The sequence below is a fragment of the Dermacentor variabilis genome, chromosome 7, assembly GCF_050947875.1.
Source record: "Dermacentor variabilis isolate Ectoservices chromosome 7, ASM5094787v1, whole genome shotgun sequence".
Taxonomy (NCBI): domain Eukaryota; kingdom Metazoa; phylum Arthropoda; class Arachnida; order Ixodida; family Ixodidae; genus Dermacentor; species Dermacentor variabilis.
The window spans coordinates 52,234,859-52,251,996 of NC_134574.1; the positions used below are offsets into that span (position 1 = coordinate 52,234,859).

The window sequence follows — 17,138 nt, forward strand, 5'->3', positions numbered from 1 at the left end:
CTAGGAAACTATGAGCAGTCTGCGGGGGATTTCTGAAAAGTTTGTTAATGTGGAGTTCCTAGTAACGAGGTTTCACTGCATTAAATCATTTATCTCTTTTAGAAATGTGCGAGAGCGAGTTTGCCTTTGCACCACTAAATTTATGTTACCGCCCTGTTCAAACAAAATGCAAGATGAGGGCACATTGCAGAATGGAAATGTATCAAATGGGAATGTAATACATAAGAGTCAATGGGCTTCTTTTGGTCACGACCTCATAAACAAGACGTAGTAGCCAGGAAAACTCAACAGCAAAGAATGTGTCAATGGAGTGCTAATGTACTTTGTTTACCTCAGTGATGCTTTGAACATAGTAATGCCATTGTAGTGCATTGACAAGCTTTTCTTTCATGTCTTAGAACCCTTTATAAATGCCTTAGATGTGTCTGCTATTCTCCCAGGGCTGGAGCGACGAGGACAAAGCGAGCTTCCTTGACCGGCTACGGTCCCTTGACCCAGAGTTTGTGGACAAGCTCTCCTCCGTCCCCAATGGCACGGCAGACCACAGCCCAAGTGCGCCGCTGCCAGCAGCGACGACAACAGTCTTGGTCAATCACTGCACGAGTGTAACAGTCAACGGAGATAGTCTCAAAGTCGATGAGGATGAAGAGGTGGAGGAGGAGGAGGAGGAAGAGGAAGGAAATCGGGAGGTAGTCTCGCCAACGGAGGAACCGCAACCTATGCCGAGGAATGTCGTGTCGCCAAGCAGCGGCTCCGTTGAGGAAGAGAGGGTTTCGCCCATGGGAGAAAAAATAGAATATGAGGAACAAGAGGAGCTGGTGCTCTGAGGTTTCACAAAAACGTGCAGAATGTGGCGCTACGGTAACATCAGTCCAGTATACGACTGGTTGTACTTGTGTCAGTGGTACAGGACGTCTTCCTTGTGTATTTTCAAGTTGTCTGGCTGACTTGGTCAGGTCAGTGACAAAGCGCTCGCAGAATGTGTAACCTTTCCTCATTTCGCATCGACAGCTTATAGGAGGTTTTGTATTGAATGTCGACAGGCAGATTCAAACTGCCAGCAGGCTGCATAGTGGCTTTGACATGTGATGTGTGAGCAGCCTTCTTTACTTTTCCATTTAGTTAATAGTAGTAATAATAATAGTTGACCTAATTTTGCCAGTATATTTAAGCTTTTCGCCAGATTTGGGTGACGTGCACAGCCATGTGAGTCATATATGAATTGTTGTGACAATAGCTCAAGAGCTTCTGTTCACAGGCTGAGATAATTAACCCAATCAGTTTAATGGTTGCTGAATGTGGATTTTGCATGCTTAATGACAATATTGTATGTCTGCAGTATGAGCATTCCCCAATTGAAGTCCCAAGGTTGAGGAACCACCCCTTTTGTGTTTGTGATGTCTAGAAAATGTACCGGTTGCACTGCACTGTAGGACTAGACTTGGGTCTAAGCAGCATTGAGGCCACTGGGTCTCTGTGGTGCTCATTTGTGGCTGATAGGCTGTTTTTGATACATGTGCCAAGGCCATCCATTTAAGAGCATGACATTTTTCTTAGCATTCCACCTGACAGACCTGTCACAAAGCAAGCCTTCCATGGGAAATGTTGCCATAAGCAGATTTGGTGGCTAATGTATCTTTTTGGCATGGGATTTGTGCCCAATGTTTTATCACTGCTGCCATACATTTTGAATAGAGTGAATTGGTGGCTTCTCCCTTTCTCTTTTTTCCTACTGAATTAACGCGAGGTCTACCCCTCACTGAAGAAATATGTTGAGAGTTGATTTTGTTTTTCTCTATGCTTTGCCTTCTGGGACAAGCTTTAACTCCAAAGCCTGTGCGCATTTTTTTAAAGCACCATTCCATTTGCTTTTCCATTCCATTTTGGCAAGGCCTGTATGGCTATGTTGTACAGCCAGAATCTTTTTTCCCCCATGGTTTGCTTTGAAGGGCCCCTCACCAGGTTTGGCCATTTCTGACAGAGGAGTGCAGATTACTCATTAACGATCGTGTCTGCAAAGTATTACAGCACTACAAGCCATGAAAATAGCAGAAATTTCAAGCCAAACACCACACGCCCTCCCTCTTGAGGAAACTCCACCACCAGCCAGAGCGTCAAGGTAACATGCACAAAGGCACTCTTGTAGAATACGTTGTCACCTAAGTCGCCCGCCATGACACATGACTTGGGTAGTCGTCCTATGCAGAAGGCGCCACGCTGCTGCTGTAAATACATCGTGCAGCATGAAAAGAAGAGAAAGAAAGAAATATAACAAAAAAAAGGAGGCGGGACTCGGAGGTGTGGACTTGGTCTCTTGGCTACGTTGTGGGAGAAGGCAGGGAAGGAGCATCGCTTGCGGAGGCTGGTCTAGGGAAAGGGCGAGAGTGTCACCACTGGCAGTGACACTTGCTTCCTGGTGGCATGATAACAAGAGAGTTGATTTCTGCTATTTTTTCTATAACAAACTGATTTGAAAAATTATTTCAGTGCAACACTCCTTAGAAGGCATTTTACAATTTTCAGCGTGTAACCAGAATTTGAACTAGGGCCTGGCAAGGGGCCTTTAATGCACACGTTCATACTTGGCAGCTCCGTGCAACCTGTTTAGCTCAACATTTTTTGTTATCTTGCAGCAGTTATTACTGTTGAATCTCCAAATCTGTCATTGATCAGCACGTATGCTGCAATAGTAAACTAATAAAGACAGGAACGATGCCATATTTTATAAGAGCCAATACTTACGCTGTGGTTCGACGAATCTATTCGTATATATTTCTGTTTAGGCACAAAATGAGCTCTGCATCGTGTTCTGTTTAGCGCATGCTCTGGGAAGTTTAAAATTATTTGCAGTATGACATGCTTGTTCATTATGACATCACCAAGTTTGTCAAAACCACCTGTGAACCTTTTCCTTCCTCAGTGCAGTTAACTTTTTCTGCACAAATGTATATCTTTCAACTGCTCAGGCACCTCAGGCCTCTAGACTCTCGTGCTGTGTTCAGAATCTCGTCTCTGTCATGCTTTAATAATGGCAGCATGTCTATGCAGCTTTGTGCATTGTCAATGTGTCGTGATGAGCCGTTTGTAACAATGAGTTACTTTGTAGATGGCAAAAGCCCTGCTCTTGAAAAACGGTTGAATACAAACATCACCTGTGTCTTCTAAGCCCATGTTGCAGGGAGTTCAAGCATTTTGACAGAAAAGGAACACCTTTTTGTGTTTGCAGATTACCTTGTCCCTGTGGTCAGGCCTAATAGTATCATGTGCATTTGAGAGACTCGGTTTGTGCCAGAGGCCTCAGAAGTGCTTGGTAGCTGGGTCAGGTGATGTGGTGGATGAGCAGTCACTTTTTGGCACTGAGCAGCCTGGCCAGCTGTCTACAGTGACAGTGCTGCCCAATTCTTCGTAAGGAGAGTCACCCTCCTACACCCTTCCCAGCTCTCTCCTTTTGATGTCACTGGTTGGTGTACAATGGCATCTTTCAAATGGAAAGTGGCCTAAAGAAACACAGCTTGCGAGAAATCCCATTCCTTTATGTATTGATTGGCATGTGTTGCGTGAGCCTTGAAAATAACTCTCGCAAATGTTAGTCGCTTGAAACATGTATGACATGTGCCTTGAGCTTTTTTAACGCTGCTTGCAGCAAGCAACATTTATGGCCAAGTCCTCCAACACTGTTTTTTCAGTTTTTTGCAATTTCTCTGTTTCAAAATGTTTTGGTGTATTGCATTCCATTGATGCTAGGAACAATTAAGACCACTTTTTGCTATATATGTCTATATTTTCTTTGTGTTTGTATTTGTGCATTTGTATGTCATTGATGTGTAGTATGCTATAGTTGTCTTTGATAAGAGCACGAACAATTTTTAACATTGCATAATCATCACTGTTGCTCACTTAAAAACTCACACACGTGCGAGCATTCTGCAGGGCATGTTTTTTTGTGTATGCCATGCCTCCTGCAAGGTACAGTGTGGCCGAACATGTCAAGGAACATTCCATTAGAGCTGAGCTAGCAGGTCCTGCAGTGCTTCTATTCAACCCGTAGTCATTGAAGCTTATTGAGTCGGGTTTTTGTTATATGTGTCTCATAGTATCTTGTCTTTTCTAGCTCCGTGTATTCATAAAGGCAACATGGCTCTGTAGTGATGACTGACTCTCTGTTCCTTGTCAAATCAGTCCACACTGTACCGGCTGTCTTTTATTATACAGTATAAATGAAGTTCACGCTGAAGTTCTAGGCTTGTAAGAGAAGTGGACAACAGTTTATTTCGTCTTCACTTTGACAGTTTTCACAGCGCAGCTGTTTATGCACTAGGGTTGTTGGGCAGGTACCATTTTACACATTTGTACTCTTCGAGCAACTTTTCTTCTTTTTTTCTTAAGAACCGATGTCAATCCTTTCTCTTCTTGGCACCATGGTTCTGTTGACCCATTGTCATCTCTTTTCATACTGTCAAGCTGGTAGGGAATGTGCATAGCAGAATAACAGGTGAGGATCATGAACTGGAAGTAACGAGCTATTTATGCAGCAGACTTGTGCCTAAAAACAGAACTGCAGCAAAGTGACAATGAAATCAGCAAGCATAGTCAATGGTCATTGAAACCAGACAGGTTGCTTGAGTTTGTCTACTATTTTGTATACGCTTACATGTACTGCACTCACTTTGTCATCTGTGTGCATTCGTCCGTATCAACTTACATCATCATCTCTAGTGCACACTTGGTTTTGGAATAAAGCATTGGCTCAACCATTGCTACAAAAGTGGTGGAGGTGCTCTAGAATCCCGTCGTCTGCTACTCACTCCTTACCTGGAGTTGTGCTCATGTTGCCTCTTGAGCCAGCTGTCCAACCATTCACAACGAAAGCCATCGGCACCTTTATGCATTACAGTTGACACTACAGGAATGCACAAGCAGTTCTTCCCAGCACAAGTCCCGCCCGAGCCTGAAAGTACGATGCTCGGGCCCGGCCTTGGATCGAAAGATTCGGGCTTGCAAAGTCAGGGTGTCTAACCAGGAAAAGCGGGAATGCTCAGGATTTTTTTAATAGTATGGAAATAATCATGAAAAACTCGGGGAATTTGTGCTTCTATCAGAAAAAATTAGGTGTAATTTTATTGAAAGGGAACTAAAGTCGCGCTAATGCTGGCTCGGGTAACAGCAAGAAATCGTAACGAATCGCCATTGACGCTGTGTCATCGGCTGGAGGAGTTGCCAGTGTACAGTCAACGACTGATTATCTGGACGCCAGATTTTTGGGACATGCCCGATAATTCGGGCAGCTTCGCTGCACTGCCACGTACCCAATAGAGCGAATGTATAAGAACATCTGAAATTTAGGACGCAAGAACTCTTCACCATCTGATTTTCGTGACTTATTGCCGTTACCGCAGGTCTGAAATGTCATTAATCAAAGCCACCACCGCTGCCATTTTGATCATCTCGCTGCCTCGAACCGGCGCTCTCACACACAGATCGGCTGGCAGCTGTAGCTACCACCGTGGCAACGCGAGGCCTAGCTGCTTCGACGTTCGCTATTAAAATTCTTGCCATTCGGTGCAGTGTTTTTCATTGAAAGAATTTGTCGCTGTCTGCAATGGCACCGACTCCGCCTTTGTAATCTTCGGAATTGGCTTCAAAGCTCGGAAAGCAAGGCGCATTGCATAATGCCGGTTCCCGATAGTCAGCTTCGCCTCAATAAAGGAATGTTACGCTGTGAAGCTTGCAGGGCCCTGCGCCAGGCCCCATAGCAAATTTCGGTTATATGCTGGAAGTTACATGTCCTCTAGGAAGCGTTCTGCCGCAAAAATTTTTCAAATCGGTTCACTAATACACTCCTAAGCAAAATTGCACCCCTTGAGTTGTATCTTGCCACACAACAATAATCGTCATCTGTCTTGTCCGCATTTCCTTTCTTTAACACTGCGAGCTCGGTACTTCTAAATCATGAATAGCATGGGCGCGTCGTCAGCATGACAACTTTCTCGACAGGAAAGTAGCGAGCGCAGCGTTTTCAAGGAAAGAAACGCAAGCAAGACATGACGATTATTGTTGTGTGGGAGATAAACACCCCAAAGGTTATACATTTGTTTAAGAGTGTAGCCGAGATAAAAATATTTCAGTGCCGCGAACCCATGATTTCAGGAGACGAACACCACTGCCAAGTGAGGCTGTCCCGTCTAGCCTCCGCAAGTGAAATTCCTTCCTTGCATTCTCCCATACCGGAGCACGAAGATCGCGTGACGCATACTTCAAGGGCCCCGCCTTCATTTTTTTTCCTCCCCATTTTTGTTCTTTCTTTCTTTCTTTTTTCGTCACGCACTTTTTCTGACGTTGTGAGCTAGCTGTTGTGATTGTCTGGTTTTGCGCAGCACATGATTTCGCATGCTGTGCACGAGAACACCTCGTGCACAGCGTATAACGGTATAACGGTATAATTCAGTGCAAAACAATACTGAGGCAGAACAAGCGGATCTTGGAGCATGATCGTGCGCTGGAACACTGTAAAAGATGACATAGTTTCGGTAGCTGCATGATGGCATGACTGTGCGAACAAGCAGACGAAGCGGAAGTACATCTCTTGCTTCGGTGCAAAAACAAAAAACACGCAGAAATTCCGTTTTGTGCGTTTTATTGTTATGTAAACTATTTGTTAATTCAAGCAACAGATCACACAAATAATATGTTGCCTTGAATAGTTCTCAAATTCACGGGTCACCACGAGCGACGTCGCACTGAGGACACGAATACATCACCGTCCGGCTTGGAGCGCAGTCGCCGCGAGGGGAAAGAAAAACGGCATTTAGATTGAAATTTCAGACTTTTCCATGGCGTGTAGCGATGTAATTTTTTGCAACATGATCGTTACCGTGCATTGTATGCTCTGCGCTTGTCAGCTCAAAATTGCCAGACCAGGTGAGGGGCCCTTTAACAAGCGTAGGGACAATTGTTACGGGACACAGTATTTTACACGCGTGCACCCGCTGTCTCCAGTCGCAGTACGAGCACCGATATGCTTAATACGTGTACTGACAGGCCTTCAGAGCTTTTGCGGGCATGCCTGTGGCAATTTGAGCCCATAAGGGTAGTGAAAGACAGGCACTCATTTCTTCAGACGTTTTCACAGCCCCTAGGGAGTCCGAAAAATTGGCCGTTGGCTACAACTTATGAAGAGGATGCTTCAAGTGGTGTGTGGGTGGTGGTGGTGGTGATGCAAACTTTTATTCAACAGAGAGGGTGAAGCTCATAGGCTCCTCCGGGACGTCATTGGTCGAAGCCACCGCTTGAGCCTGTTAGACCAGAACTACTGAGCAGGGTTGCCTCCCAGTCCTCTAGAGTGGGGTGGGAAATAGGGATGGGAAACGGCTAGTAGAGGAGAGCTGGTAAAATCATCATCAGCAGCAGCAGCCTGGTTACGCCCACTGCAGGGCAAAGGCCTCTCCCATACTTCTCCAACAACCCCGGTCATCTACTAATTGTGGCCATGCCGTCCCTGCAAACTTCTTAATCTCATCCGCCCACCTAACTTTCTGCCGCCCCCTGCTAGCTTCCCTTCCCTTGGGATCCAGTCCGTAACCCGTAATGACCATCTGTTATCTTCCCTCCTCATTACATGTCCTGCCCATGCCCATTTCTTTTTCTTGATTTCAACTAAGATGTCATTAACTCGCGTTTGTTCCCTCACCCAATCTGTTCTTTTCTTATCCCTTAACGTTACACCTATCATTCTTCTTTCCATAGCTCGTTGTGTCGTCCTCAATTTGAGTAGAACCCTTTTAGTAAGCCTCCAGGTTTCTGCCCCGTAGATGAGTACTGGTAAGACACAGCTATTATATACTTTTCTCTTGAGGGATAGTGGCAACCTGCTGTTCATGATTTGGGAATGCCTGCCAAACGCACCCCAGCCCATTCTTATTCTTCTGATTATTTCAGTCTCATGATCCGGATCCGCCGTCACTACCTGCCCTAAGTAGATGTATTCCCTTACGACTTCCAGTGCCTCGCTGCCTATTGTAAATTGCTGTTCTCTCCCGAGACTGTTAAGCATTACTTTAGTTTTCTGCAGATTAATTTTTAGACCCACTCTTCTGCTTTGCCTCTCCAGGTCAGTGAGCATGCATTGCAATTGGTCCCCTGAGTTACTAAGCAAGGCAATATCATCAGCGAATCGCAAGTTACTAAGGTATCCTCCATTAACTTTTATCCCCAATTCTTCCCAATCCAGGTCTCTGAATACCTCCTGTAAACACGGTGTGAATAGCATTGGAGATATCGTATCTCCCTGCCTGACGCCTTTCTTTATTGGGATTTTGTTGCTTGCTTTATGGAGGACTACGGTGGCTGTGGAGCCGCTATAGATATCTTCCAGTATTTTTACATATGGCTCATCTACACCCCGATTCCGTAATGCCTCCATGACTGCTGAGGTTTCGACTGAATCAAACGCTTTCTCGTAATCAATGAAAGCTATATATAAGGGTTGGTTATATTCTGCACATTTCTCTATCACTTGATTGATAGTGTGAATATGGTCTATTGTTGAGTAGCCTTTACGGAATCCTGCCTGGTCCTTTGGTTGACAGAAGTCTAAGGTGTTCCTGATTCTATTTGCAATTACCTTAGTAAATACTTTGCAGGCAACGGACAGTAAGCTGATCGGTCTATAATTTTTCAAGTCTTTGGCGTCCCCTTTCTTATGGATTAGGATTATGTTAGCGTTCTTCCAAGATTCCGGTACGCTCGAGGTCATGAGGCATTGCGTATACAGGGTGGCCAGTTCCTCTAGAACAATCTGTCCACCATCCTTCAACAAATCTGCTGTTACCTGATCCTCCCCAGCTGCCTTCCCCCTTTGCATATCTCCTAAGGCTTTCTTTACTTCTTCCGGCGTTACCTTCGGGATTTCGAATTCCTCTAGACTATTTTCTCTTCCATTATCGTCGTGGATGCCACTGGTACTGTATAAATCTCTATAGAACTCCTCGGCCACTTGAACTATCTCATCCATATTAGTAATGATATTGCCGGCTTTGTCTCTTAACGCACACATCTGATTCTTACCAATTCCTAGTTTCTTCTTCACTGTTTTTAGGCTTCCTCCGTTCCTGAGAGCATGTTCAATTCTATCCATATTATACTTCCTTATGTCGGCTGTCTTACGTTTGTTGATTAACTTCGAAAGTTCTGCAAGTTCTATTCTAGCTGTAGGGTTAGATGCTTTCATACATTGGCGTTTCTTGATCAGATCTTTCGTCTCCTGCGATAGTTTTCTGGTATCCTGCCTAACGGAGTTACCACCAACTTCCATTGCACACTCCTTAATGATGCCCACAAGATTGTCGTTTATTGCTTCAACACTAAGGTCCTTTTCCTGAGTTAAAGCTTAATACCTGTTCTGTAGCTTGATCTGGAATTCCTCTATTTTCCCTCTTACAGCTAACTCATTGATCGGCTTCTTATGTACCAGTTTCTTCCGTTCCCTCCTCAGGTCTAGGCTAATTCGAGTTCTTACCATCCTGTGGTCACTGCAGCGCACCTTGCCGAGCACGTCCACATCTTGTATGATGCCAGGGTTAGCGCAGAGTATGAAGTCTATTTCATTTCTAGTCTCGCCGTTCGGGCTCCTCCACGTCCACTTTTGGCTATCCCGCTTGCGGAAGAAGGTATTCATTATCCGCATATTATTCTGTTCCGCAAACTCTACTAATAACTCTCCCCTGCTATTCCTAGTGCCTATGCCATATTCACCCACTGCCTTGTCTTCAGCCTGCTTCTTGCCTACCTTGGCATTAAAGTCGCCCATCAGTATACTGTATTTAGTTTTCACTCTGCCCATTGCCGATTCCACGTCTTCATAGAAGCTTTCGACTTCCTGGTCATGATGACTGGATGTAGGGGCGTAGACCTGTACAATATTCATTTTGTACCTCCTATTAAGTTTCACAACAAGACCTGCCACCCTCTCGTTAATGCTATAGAATTCCTGTATGTTACCAGCTATATTCTTATTAACCAGGAATCCGACTCCTAGTTCTCTTCTCTCCGCTAAGCCCCGGTAGCACAGGACGTGCCCGCTATTTAGCACTGTATATGCTTCTTTCGGCCTCCTAACTTCACTGAGCCCTATTATATCCCATTTACTGCCCTCTAATTCCTCCAATAGCACTGCTAGACTCATCTCACTAGATAACGTTCTAGCGTTAAACGTTCCCAGGTTCATATTCCAATGGCAGCCTGTCCGGAGCCAGTGATTCTTAGCACCCTCTGCTGCGTCGCAGGTCTGACCACCGCCGTGGTCAGTTGCTTCGCAGCTGCTGGGGACTGAGGGCCGGGGTTTGATTGTTGTGTTCATAGGAGGTTGTGGCCAAGTACTGCACCAGGGTGGCCAATCCTGCTCTGGTGAGGGAGTGCGTTACCGGTTCTGGTCACCGGGATCAGGCCACACTCCAGGCCTGTTTGCGCAATTTTTATCAACACGCGGATTTTTTTTTTTTTATCCGGTGGAAAATTGCCAGCACCGGGATTCGAACCACGGACCTCTTGCACGCGAGGCGGGTGTTCTACCTCTACGCCACCGCTGCTGGCGTAGAGGTAATCATTGACAATAAATCTATATAATTGTTTTCTCGACACTGCAGAGATATTCAGGACAAAGGTGAAACACAAGGAATTGGACAGCGGAGTATACATCGTCATCATCAACCTATTTTTATGTGTACTGCAGGACAAAGGCCTCTCCCAGCAAAGCAATCGCCAATTACCTCTGTCTTGCGCTAGCTCATTCGAACTTGGGCCTGTAAATTTCCTAATTTCATCACCCCACCTAAATTTCTGCCATCCTCGACTACACTTCTCTTCCGTTGGCACCCATTCTGCAACTCTAATGGTCCACCGTTTATCCATCCTATGCATTACACAGCCTGTCAAGCTCCAATTTTTTCCCGCCATGTCAACTAGAATATCGGCTATCCCCATTTGCTCTCTGATCCACACCGCTCTCTACCTGTCTCTTAACTTTGAGCCTAACATTTTTCGTTACATCACTGTTGGTGCCGGTAGAATGCAATAATTACACACTTTTCAATGAAAGTTTTTCAATTGCTAAAACTATGAATGTCAGTGCACGTGAAAATTTTTATTCACAATGGCTAAATAAAGGGCATATAGAAGTGGCGATAACGAACGACCCTGTTTTACAGAGGAAAGAATGTATGCATCGGCTCAGACAGATTACCATTAACAATGATACGGGTAGAACAAGTACTGTAGCACATGTGAACGCCTTTGTAAACAATCACGGCAACATTTACGTATTCTAAAAGTTCAAAAAGAAAGGCGTGGTTCACTCGAAAGATGATAAATTATGGGGCTTTACGTGTGAAAACCACAATCTTATTTTGGGGCACGCCATAGTAGGGGACTCCGGAATAACTTGGACCACCTAGGGTTCTTTAATGTGCACCTAATGCTAAGTACACTGGTGTCCTTGCATTTCGCCCGCGTGGAAATGCAGCCACCGTAGCTGGTAATCGATCAAGTGCTTTTGCTAATTGGATCTGTCGCAGTGCAAAGTGGTCACAGTGGCATGACCAGTACTGAAGAGCTGTCTGGTCCAGGTGTAGGTTGGTTTGTATGGAACGGCCTTTTAATCCGCACATCTGGTGAGGTCCAATAAGTACTGACATTACATGCTGGACTCCATAGAGTTTCTCGCTATAGCACCTAGAGGGAAATGTGCCACCGTCTATGGGAGTTTCTTAAGGGGCGCCGTGCTGTCATGGAAATGACAGTATACGTGTCTGCGAGGCTTGTGTTGGCTGGTGTTGTAAGAGGCTTCGTCTAAAACGTGGATATGGCTACACAAATAACGCATTCTTAAAGTAAAATCTTCATAAAATGTTTCCATTCACGCAAATTGCATCTTTACTCACCTACAGTGCATGACAAAGGGAAGAAAAGCAAGAACGAACTACAAACTGTTTCAAAGCGATCACAAATCTTGTCATCTGTCCTCCAACTTTAGTGGCCCGCTGATACTTTTTACGTATCATATAATTGTACATGCAATAACAAGCTCTCATAGTTAAACAAAACATGTTTTTGTTTAATACTAAAGCTAAAACTGTTTTTTACGTGCAGTTTTAGTGGAAAATGAGTCATTGTGACAGACGGAACGGTGCCTTCCTGGCTCTCCGAGAACGATGCCAATCCAAAGTCACAATATACCGGCATTCCCATGCATAGCACAGTGCAGCAGCGCCAGATTTCCCTCTAGGTAATATAGTGAGAAACTCTATGCCGGACTCGATTAGATACGACTTTTGCATAAATTTTGCAGCCTACATTCGTCAATGTAATGGGTCTATAGCATACTGCAGACCATAATGTCTCTTTGTCACCACTTTGAGGCATTTAAGATAAAAGCTTGGAGCAGGCTTAAGCTTGGCCTTTAAGAGTGAAGCGCAATAGCATTCAAAGGTCCCCGACTGCTTTTCACACTTCCTGACAACTGCAGCTTATGTAACCGTAATGTTTAACGGGAAACGCTGGCGGTGAACACTACTCACGAAGGCGAGCTTTCTCGTAGAAACATGGCCTCTTGCGTGGGCCGATCCCCGAAGTAGTGCACAGCCACGCTAAAAATATTACATCGTTTTCAGGCTTCTGTTATTCTTTCGCAATTTTAAGTAGTATGAGAAGAATAAATGTATGACATGCGCTGTCGGTGTTTTGTTTCATGTCATTTCTTTGTGGGCTGTCATTCTCAATATTCCGAGGAATAATTTTGTCAAGAATGCAAGACAAAGTATGAGCAGCTTTAGTTATAGAATGGTGTGGCAATATAACCCGCATACACCTCATGTCGTATATCAAGGCGTGGCGTATACATACTATATCAAAATACGGCAATTTTCGCCCACGGACAACGTCGCCGACACCGGGTTTTCTGCGACACAGGGTCCTTAACCCTGTGTCGTGACTTCTGTGACTGTGACGGTGACTGTAACCCTGTGACTTCTGGTAAATGAGTGTGGTAGGCAATCTTTATCAAGACTAGCAGTAAAAACTTGAGGTAAAACATGGTTTAATATAAACATCAAGGCTTTATAAAATTATCGGCAGATTTCATAAGGACATGGTGTTTTGGAAATTGGTAACTGATCAATGGCAAGTTCTATTTCTTGTTGGGCAAATTGACCACTAATAACAGAACAATCACCCTCTGCAAAGGGGTTTACTGAGGAGACGAAATCTGTCAAAACATTAGAATTTGGCGCGTGATAAGAACTGAACAGCATTGTATATATTCCATGTTTGTGACAAGCGCGTCATTAGAATATATGTCTGTGATATGCTTGGAATAAATGGTGTCCAAGTGAACGCATCATAGGGTGGTGCTCTCTGGATTGAAAACGTGGATCTTAGGCTGTTTGCTTGCTGGTTCAATGCGGTGGAAACTATTTGCGGAGCCGGAAACACGTCACAGACGTTGCGTTTTGGAGACTATCTATTTGAATGTCGACGCACATCAAGTGTTGCCTGTTGCTTTGGTCCTTCACAGTGCATGGCACTGGTTCTACGGGAGTGAATAGGAGCGCATCATGCGTTTGAAGATGGCTTTTAACAATGGTGATTTCCTTTCTACTTGCACCAAGTGTTTCTTGTCCCAGCTCATGATGGTTATAAAGACTTTTTGGTAAGTCTTTTTCTTTGCACTTCTTTTGTAAAACAACCTGATAGAGCTAATTTCGAATGATATCTCCCGAATTCCTAGTTTAACCATTTCCCAAGCTGCTAATGAGTGTAAATACTTAGAAAAGCTAGATATTAACTATGAACGTACCCAAGATATGAAGTCTTTATCGCTAGTCAGACTGAAGGCTAACATAAGATGGCGGCTTTCTGGCGGAAGGAAGGAAGGTAGGAAAAGAAACTTTAAGGTCGGCTCTAAGACCAAGTAAAGAAGGGTGCTTCGATTCAATTCAAGATTCGTCCAATTGCTTTCGCAACTCTTTTTTTCCGAATCTCGGCTTAGGCTATTTTTCTGCTTCTATTCTAGGCAAATTACACGCAAAACCTGGCACTCTGGCAAAAGTGGGCCAGACCTGTTATCGTCGGCAAATTCCGTGCGTTTAATGGTCCCTGAAATGGCTCGACAAATTTTGTGGATGCGTAGGGTATTCAGCTACACTAAAACATTAGCAGCGCAATTTAAGTGAAACTGGCTTCGGAGGCAGCAATTGAAGTTGGAGTCAAGGCACCAAGGCAACCAGTAGGCAAGCTCTCCCAAGTAACAAAGCACCTAATAAAGAAACGACGGAGGACGAAAGTTTCCAACTCGTGAGATAAGATAGAATTCATGGAACTGTGACTGGATCTGGTGCTGCCTTCGTTGAGGAGATGTTTGAACATGCCCCAGGACTTGCCGTTACGCATCTGCCGGTCGATCGAGTCACAGACATTGTCTCATTGCTGCTTGCCCAGGGTCTGACAGTGATCTTCGATGGCCTTGTTGAGCTCGGAGGTCTTTTTCCTGAATCTTCGGTTGAACCTTTGTCCCTTACAATGCCTGCTTGGCCTCGATCAGATGGGCTAGCCTGCTGTCCATCATGTCTACCTGCAGGTCGCTGACGAGCTTCTTAGTGGACGACTCGGCGTCACTCTTGATTCGCTCGCACCAGTCTTCCAGGCCTTTGGGGACGGGTGCGCTTTTGTTGCCGGGGAGCTTGCGAAAAAGGTCCCAGTCCGTGACCGTGAACTCTGGATTTACTTCGGGCGACGTCGAAACGGGTCTCGAGCACGTGATGGTCGCTACCAAAATCCATTGCGGTGTTACTTCACTCGGCTCCCTCGACGATCTTCACGAACGCCTGATCGGGGGTGGTGTCCCGGTTCACCGAGTTGCCGATTCGGGTGGGGAACGCCTTGTCCGTGATAAGCGTGAGGTCCATTTCGTTGGCCTTCTGCCACAGATTCCGGCCCTTGCTCGTGTCGTAGACTCATCCACACTCCGTACGGGGCGTTGAAGTCTCCGACGACGACCAGGGGATGGGTGCCGGCCAGGTCGACGGACTTGGATGTTGAGTATAAACACGCTGTTTCTCCGCTGGTTGCGTTGTCTCGTGTACAGCAGAACCTCCGCCATGACCTTGCAACTTGCCAGCTCCAGGTCGCGAGACAAGTGCGTAAGCCTCCTGTCAACTAACGTGCATAGTCCCCGACCTCCGGGCTGCACGAAGACGGCCTGATAACCAGGGAGGGATGCGGCAGAAACGCTGGTTTCCTGTAATGCAGTTACCTGTAGTTTGTTAGCTAGCGATCTAATGTATTGCTGCAACGGAGCCCTCTTATTGGAGTACCCTGCAGTTCCATTGCCAAATTCGGAACTCCTCTTTGGAACTATCCATGATTAGACAAACTTTCTTTGGCACCCACTCGTAAGCACAGGTGCACGTAAAAAGTGCCCCCCACTCTGACGCGCCGATGTGCCCGTAGCCCTGATTACAGTCCCCGGTGCGCTCTGAACAACGACCTGCATCGGAGTTGCGGGCGTAGTGCTTGACATCACCAGACGCTCGAGGGCTTCCATGCGATCGGCCAGCGCGCCTAGGCCTCTCTTCGAGTCCCCTAGGGTGACCTGCACCTGTCCTAAGCACTCTTGACTGATTACCAATTTCTTTATCTCCGTCATTTCGCTAGCCATGTTTCGGACCATTTCTTTGAAGTGCGAGTTTTCCTTCTGAAAGCGCGCTACCTCTGCGTCATAGCATGATCTGCAAGCGGGTCGCGTGGGCCCCGGGAGGGTCTTGCTTCGCCGCCGCCAGCAACCATATCGGCCCAGGACAGGGTCGACTTTCTCTTCCTCGGCTGGCAGGCGGTGGAACCAGATCGGGCCCTGGAGACAGAGCGGTTCCTGGAGTGGCTCTCGATTTTCCCCTGGACCTGGAACGGCGCCCGGAAGGCCGATGAGGGGCTCCTGGATCTGGAGCTCCCGCGAGCCTCGGAGTGACCGGCGATGGCTGGGAGCGGTCGCTCGCCCATGGCGAAGGCCCGAGACTTGCTTCTTGGCTCGGGATCGCTCCCCGCGCCTGCGTATGACGAGGTACAGCGCCTGGTACCTCTGCTTGCAATCCTTGGTAGCGGTGAAGTATCCGTCACCGCACAGCCTGCATTTGGGGTCGCACTTGTGTTGGTCGTCCATGTTGGTGACGCTGCATCCCCTGCACATGGCTTCGTCCAGAGAGGGACAGACGTCTGCTCGATGTCCGAGGCAGCCACAGACGCAGCACACCTCCACTTACTTCCGATATAAGGTGCACTTGACGAGCGTACCGCCGTACGACACGTGGTTTGGCACCTTGTAGCCGTCGAAGACCACAACCACGGTGCCCGGGCTCTTGATTCGTTTGGCACCCAAGGCCAGCGGGTTCTTCAAGTTGACAATCTTGCGGTTGAGCTCCGTCCGGCCGTCACCCGGTGCGATGCCGTGGATGACTCCTTTGCACGTGGCCAGCGCTTTATTATCGCACAGAGCAAAAGAAAGATAGGAAGGAGGAAATAGACGGAGAAAAACAAGGACAACAAAAGAAAAGAAAAAGGGAAAGAAGAAAAATCGGGACGACAGGAGAGGTCAGGAAAAGAGGGGTCCCTGCCCAGCATCGGTATGCTGGGCAGCAGGAGCAGATCTCCGGGTCAGCATGACTGCTATAGGCTTGAAAACGGACTCGCAATTCGCAGCTTGGCTCCCCATCGACTACCCCGACGGTAAATGCACTGTCGTGTTGCATCGCGCATGTTGGTTGATGTACACCAGTTCCCATCAGAGGTCCCAGGTTGGTCCAACAATTCGCCGGACATCAGGAGCAGATCTCTCGGTCCGCATGACTGCAGCACGACTACATAACTGCAAGAGGCTTGAAATCTGTACCAAAACAGTTCCGTTAAGTGGAAAATGAACAGGTGTCGAAGGATACAGACAGGAGAAGTACGGAAAACAAAAAAGGGGCTGAGTAGGGAGGTCAGGCATTCCATCCATAGTGTCCCTGGACACGAGCTCCACCTTAGTTGGCATAACTAAGGACACTATATAGAGCGAAAGGCGAGGAGCAAGATGGGAAGAGTAGGAAAGGGGAAAA

The 17,138-nt window shown here is 46.4% G+C and overlaps 1 protein-coding gene across 2 annotated transcripts in view; it reads left to right on the forward strand.

Annotated features, from left to right (window-relative positions):
- Positions 1–4,791, forward strand: part of LOC142587428 (uncharacterized) — a 43,911-nt gene extending 39,120 nt beyond the window's left edge. For both annotated transcript variants that reach the window (XM_075698440.1, XM_075698441.1), the window contains exon 4: positions 441–4,791. In XM_075698440.1, coding sequence (XP_075554555.1) covers positions 441–827 — 387 coding nt within the window. In that variant the 3' untranslated portion in view covers positions 828–4,791. The remainder of the gene's footprint in view (positions 1–440) is intronic.
- The last annotated feature ends 12,347 nt before the right edge of the window (positions 4,792–17,138 follow it).